This window comes from Stigmatopora argus, chromosome 8, assembly GCF_051989625.1.
Source record: "Stigmatopora argus isolate UIUO_Sarg chromosome 8, RoL_Sarg_1.0, whole genome shotgun sequence".
Lineage (NCBI taxonomy): Eukaryota > Metazoa > Chordata > Actinopteri > Syngnathiformes > Syngnathidae > Stigmatopora > Stigmatopora argus.
Window position 1 is genome coordinate 15,461,332 of NC_135394.1, and position 6,200 is coordinate 15,467,531.

Genomic DNA, 6,200 nt, shown 5'->3' on the forward strand with positions numbered 1-6,200 from the left:
TTTGACACCCCTAGATCAGAAATCGTGCCACCCAATATTTCTCCATATTTAAAAATACATTTAACAGGCTTTTATTTGAGTTATTGTAAGAAAGATGGACTAGCCACTAAAACACTTGATTGTCACCACTCCTGGTCCAAATACTTGATGATAAATCCCCCTTCCTGATGTCCTCTTAAGGAGGGACGCCCACGGTTTTGGCGGCTAACGGAACAACCAAGGAAGTGGGAACAAAATGTCCGCCCGCCTTGGAAAACAGCAGCGCCGGCGGCAACAGCATCGGCAGCACGCAAAGCACGCCCTGCTCCAGCAGTAGCTCGGCGTAGCCAAACGCAAAGCGACCCGCCCGGGTCCCAAAGACTAGAAGAAGTCGGGGTGCCGTGACACCCGAGAAGGCTGGACCTCACCCCTTAACCCGGTGGGATTTTCTACCTTCTTTCACACTACACGTCTGAAACAAAATATTTGAAAGTAATTTTCCTAGACAAAAATTTCAACCAGAATTTGATTTTGTGTGATTGGCGAAAACTGATGCTAAATTGCGAAGCTAGCATAAACGTTTCTGAAATTTCCAGAAATTTGAGTTAACAAGAGAGGGATTAGAAGAAGAAAACCCATTTTGGATGAAAATATGCGTAATTGTCAAAATAGGACCCTCCTCCAAAAATTAGCTGGCATTGAACCAGCAGTCAGCCATTTTGTTTTCGAGTACCTCGCCTCAAATTTTATGACCGTACAAGTATTTGCCATGAAATTAGAACAGATAAACTATTTGAATTGCAAAAAAAGGGGATTTGTTAAAATAATCAGAATTTATTATATAATAAACAGCTAATGCTAAATTGTGAAGCTAGCCTAGCATAAACTGGGGAGTGATCGGAACAAAAACCCCAATCAAAGATGAAAATATCCGTAATTGTCAAAATAGGACCCTCCATCAAAAAAATTCTGGCAGCCATTTTGTTTTCAAGTGACTCACCTTAAATTTAATGGCTTAAGTTTTTGCCATGAAAAGAGAACATATATACTATTTGTATTTGAATTCCAAAAAAAGTGAATTTGTTAAGAAATCAGAATATATTTTACAAAAAACATAGCTAACGCTAAATTGCGAAGCTAGCCTAGCATAAACGGGCGCGTGATCAGAACAGAACCACTAGGGCTCTCAAAAATGGTTTTCAACGTGGTATGTTTTGAATGTAAACGGTAAGTTTGAAAATGCCAAAAAATGTGAACGTTAAATGTGAAAGTATACTGATAAGAAAATAACAGATTTATAGTTTTTTTTGTTTGGTTTGGTTTTGTTTTTACTTTTTCGCCATTTGCAAATAAGTGCCATTGATACAGTGGTATTAAGCTAAGCTAAGATAGGCTAGCTAAATTTAAAAAAGAGTTTTTTTTTGTAATCCTAGATTTAGGCTAAAATGCCCTTTGAGGGTTTTTTTAAGCTAAGGTTTGTAATGTAAATTTGTGTAAATATTGTAAATATTTGTTGAAATACAATGCTCACGTGTTAGCGATGTAGCATTTCACATCCGTTCTAAGAAAATCATTTTTCAAGTTCAATTGTTTAATAGATTTCATTTTGACCGTCCTTTGATTTTTTTTGTTATGTTTTTATTTTATTTTTTGGGTCATGATGCAAACAAACCAATAGAATTTTATCGCTATGGAATGTTTAACACGTAACAATACAATTAGCACTTTTTTTTCATAATTTAATTTGGACCGTTTTAATCATCGCTTATTTGTGTTATTTTCACAAATATAAATTTGAACGTAAATGATTTTTATTTTTGGTTTTGAAAGTTTTCTGAATATTTGCACCATATTTTTTTTACTTTTCGAATGTAAACATGTATAAAGTGGGGGAACGTGTAGTACATATACATATTTGTGTATAAAATTATATTTTGGAATATATTTAGCCATAGGAATTTTATAGTCATATGTCAAGTACTGTGAACTGCGATCATCACTTTTTTCGAGGAATTTATCATTTTGTTTTTTTATAGTTTGACTTTCATACACGGATGTAAATTCTCAAAAATGTTTCTATATTTCCATGTACAAATTCTTTAAAAAAGCCACAAATAAATACATCAAAATAATTGACTTAAATTTAGCGTTAATACCATAATAGTGATTTTTGCTATCAAAGTGGTCAGACTTTCTGCCTTGCAGTTCTGGGGTCGAGGGTTCGATCCCAAGTGGGTCCTCCCTGTGTGTGGTTTGCATGTTTTCCCCGGGCTTGCGTGGGTTTTCTCCGGGTACTCCGGTTTCCTCCCAAATCCCCCCCCCCCCCCAAAAAAAAAACATGCATGCTAGGCTAACTGTATGCTAAATTGTTGGGATTGGCTGGTCACCGATTCACTGTGTCCCTATAGTTAGTTTGTATAGGCTCCAGCACCCCCCACGACCCTTGTGAGGATAAGCGGTTCGAATGTATTTAATATTATTAACATATTTTCCTTTTTTTTTGCGATTTTTATTTTTTTTTTAGTCTTGCATAATAGCTAAAACTCATTATTTTTGGTAGAATCATTACAAAGGACTATAAAATAATAAATAACATAAAATATGAATTTCATTTACTTGAACTCCTCCATAAAACTTGTTTACAAACAACAGGAAAAGAATCGGATTGCGTTTTGAGCCTTGACATATTTTCATTAGCCTACGCGATTCTGGTGTGGTTTTGCTGGGTGGGGGGTCTGCGGTTTTGAGGGTTGGGGGGACGGTGGGGGAAGGGTGGGGGTCCCGTGTGTGGTTTAAAACAATGAGCTGTTAAAATGACGTCTTTGCATCTCTGGATTGGGTGAGCTCATAATCGGACGCAGAGATGGTGGGCTTTAAAAAGGGGGGGTCCGGAGGGGTCACGCGGGGGGCGTGACCCCTCCGGACCCCCCCTTTGCAGGCTCCTTTTCGTAAAAAATTATATATATATATTTTTTTTTTACGATACAGTAATGATGCACTGTTATACAATATATTCATTTAAAATGCACTTTTTTATTTGTCAGGTACAGGTATACACTATGATATAAAATTGTATAGTTTTATGATGTAATATCAAACACCATTGATAAAAATCAATATCACGTGATTTTATCTCAATGTTATCAATAGCATAATTCAAATTTTTGCTATTCATACGACGCTCGATCATTTGCTCCACTTCAAATTGATTGGATGTTTACTAGTGATAAACTTCAATTCAATTTAACTTCAATGATTGGATGTCATCATCATCTTGTTAAGGGTGGCGTGTGTAGCTGGTGGCCATCTTGGGACAGGCAATCAAATGATAATTTATGAACATTTATTTATTCAGTCATTGCAGAAAGTGACTTCATGAATTTTGAGTAATTATCAGTATTTTATAAGTGTTTGATACTGTAATATTGAAAAGTAATGACTTTATCATGGGTGGGAGTGATATAATGTTATAAAAAATCATTGTATCAACAGATATATTTAAATGATTTGTCCAGAAAATTCACCACTTTTAATATTTTTAAACTCACTCATATATAAAAGTCAAAAAATACATATATAGTGAGACTTTTCCTAATCATTCATCCCTAATACGTAGCTAAACAAGTCCGCACGGAAGGCAAAATGAAGGAAATGTTCCACGTTTAATAGCCCATTCCGAGCCGAGGCCTCACAACAACACGTCAACAAATGCCGCAAAATGGCCGACGCTCGCGCGTTCATTTTTTCCACTGAAGCGCGCTCCGAAAAACACGGGCAGCCGGCCCAAGAGCGACGGGAAACGCGCCAAGTCTTCATTAGAGTTTGTTTTTCCACGCCGGCCTCCGAGTGCGCCCAACTAAATACGAGAAGCCCGGCTCGCTGCTCTTAAACGCCTCCAGATGGCGAACCGTGGGCCCGGAAAAAAAAGAGCGGGCAGCGATTGGTCGCCTGAGAGCGGCAGCTGATCGGCTAGCCTCGTCCTTCGCAAAAACACGTGCGAGATTTATAGCCTGAGGTCGTTTTGAAAGGTGAGCGTGCTGGCAAAACAACTGGAATGGCAGCTAGCGCTTATGCTAAGCTATTTTGGCTAGTAGATTGCATTGAAAGCTTGACCGCTAAAAGCTAAAAATATGTTTATTAGTTTATTTTAATCTGCTTTTGGAGAACATTGCATCACCACAGAACAGGTTAGAGTTATAAAAGTTGAATAATCACATGTTAAACATATAAAAATATTTTTTTTTAAGTCCTTAAGCAAGTATATAGCATACTTTTTTTTCCCAAATGTACTGCGATTAGGCGCATGTTACTAACAAAACTGTTTGCCTCGCAGTACAGAGATCGGGGTTCAATCCCCGTCGGGTTCTTTCACGTGTGGTGTTTGCATGTTCTCCCAAGGCCTGGGTGGGTTTTTTTCTGGGTACTCCGGTTTTTCCCACATCCACAAAACATGCATGCTAGGCTAATTTTATGCTAACTTGTTCTGTGTGAGTGGTTGTTTGTCTCCTTGTGCCCTGTGATTGGCTGACCATCGATTCAGGCTGTTCTCAACCTGGTGCCTGTAGGTAGCTGGGATCGGCTCCAGCACCCCCGGTGACCCTTGTGAGGATAAGCGGTACAGAAAATGCATGTTTTTTTTTGCACAATCCTAACATGAATCCAAAATGAGCTTATAGTACATTTAGAGTCACCGTTTTTGTTCCTTCTGTTTTTGCACGCCGTTATTTTCCATTCATATTACGACATGCTAACCGTAGATAAACACATGCTCGAGTCGCTTTCTGTTTTGGATGTTATCTCGGCAAAAGGAAGCGTTTGGAAATGTCTGCTTTGCTCATCACGCCGACAAGGACGCCGCCGCTCCCTCACATCTGGCGGCGAAAGAACCCCGAAAAAGGAGCCCGCCGAGCTTCAGCGCTCCCGTCGTCAAGGACGACAACAACGCCGCGATGGTTTTTCCACACGCCGCTCACGCGCCAGCCAGGGGATAACATTATAGTCCAATTTTTTTCCTCACCTCGTCCTCACCCCTAATTCGCCGAGGGGCGCCTCGGAGTCGTCGCTAAGCGACCGCGACCCACTTCGACTCTCGTCTTTCTATTTCAATAGCAGACAGAATATCCGAATTGCCCTCCGTTTAAGTGGTTTCGGTGACTCGTTCTGATGTTTATAGCAGACGAAATGATGTTTTTACTTTGAAAAACTACAAAAAAAAGTTCATTTTTGACACTGATTGGTCAAATGTTCAAAAGTTCAGGTCACAAAAAAAAATGTTCATTTTTTACACTGATTGGTCAAATGTTCAAAAGTTCAGGTCACAAATATCTGTTTTGTTAAAGTATTTTAAGAGAAAATTGGCGCTAATCGCAATTCCCTTGCAAACTAAAAAAAAACAGAATATAAATATATATTTGTTCCATTTTGACCAACTCTCGCACGTCAAAAAATATGTTTTTGGCAAAAAAAATATCAATTCATTCCAATAACAAAAAGAAAATGCCCCAAAATTAATGAGCAAAACTCCACAGGAAGTTATAACCCGAGAAAATAAATGTTGTACTTTATATAATATTATAATATAATTATATTATTATATAATTATAATTATATTTCTTCTTCGTCTAACAAAAAAATGTCTATTTTGCATAAAAGATCACTCATCATTTGTTTGTCAAGAAACTGCTAAAAGCTAATCTTTGACTTCTTTCCCTCCGGAAAGCTAACTGTTTATCGCCTGATTAAAAATGGCAACATAAGAGAACACAGACTTTGTGGAAAACAAAATAACCTTACTTCACTAATTAGCTGGAATAATAATAAGCAATAAGCAGACAGAACACCGAGAAGAACGTGCAGTGACCCCGCGGTCGTGATACTTTCCACAGTGGTTGACACAAGACAGGCATGTTTGACTCCATTTTGTTTGGGTCCGCTGGCTAATGTATGATCCAGCTGTGCACCCCCAAACTCCCCAGCCACAAGCCCCCTCGCATCCCCCTCCACTTCAGATGGAAGCATCGTAGAAGTGTCTCGTTAAGTAACCGCATGTGGCTCTGGTTGCCCAACAAATGTACTGCTCCATTTTACATATGTGCCTTTTATGACCACGACGTATTTAGATGCTAACATTTAGCTACTGCTAGCACTTTAAAGTTTTATATGAATTTGGTTTAAAATGATTTTAATTCTCCATTGTATTAATCATACTCTGAAGGTGTGGC

General features: G+C 38.5%; 1 protein-coding gene across 3 annotated transcripts in view; it reads left to right on the forward strand.

Moving 5' to 3' along the window:
• The window catches only part of tgfbr3 (transforming growth factor, beta receptor III), an 83,419-nt gene extending 81,853 nt beyond the window's left edge, over positions 1–1,566 (forward strand). For all 3 annotated transcript variants that reach the window (XM_077607681.1, XM_077607682.1, XM_077607684.1), the window contains one exon: positions 181–1,566. In XM_077607681.1, the coding sequence (XP_077463807.1) occupies positions 181–326 (146 nt within the window). In that variant the 3' untranslated portion in view covers positions 327–1,566. The remainder of the gene's footprint in view (positions 1–180) is intronic.
• Positions 1,567–6,200: the final 4,634 nt, after the last annotated feature.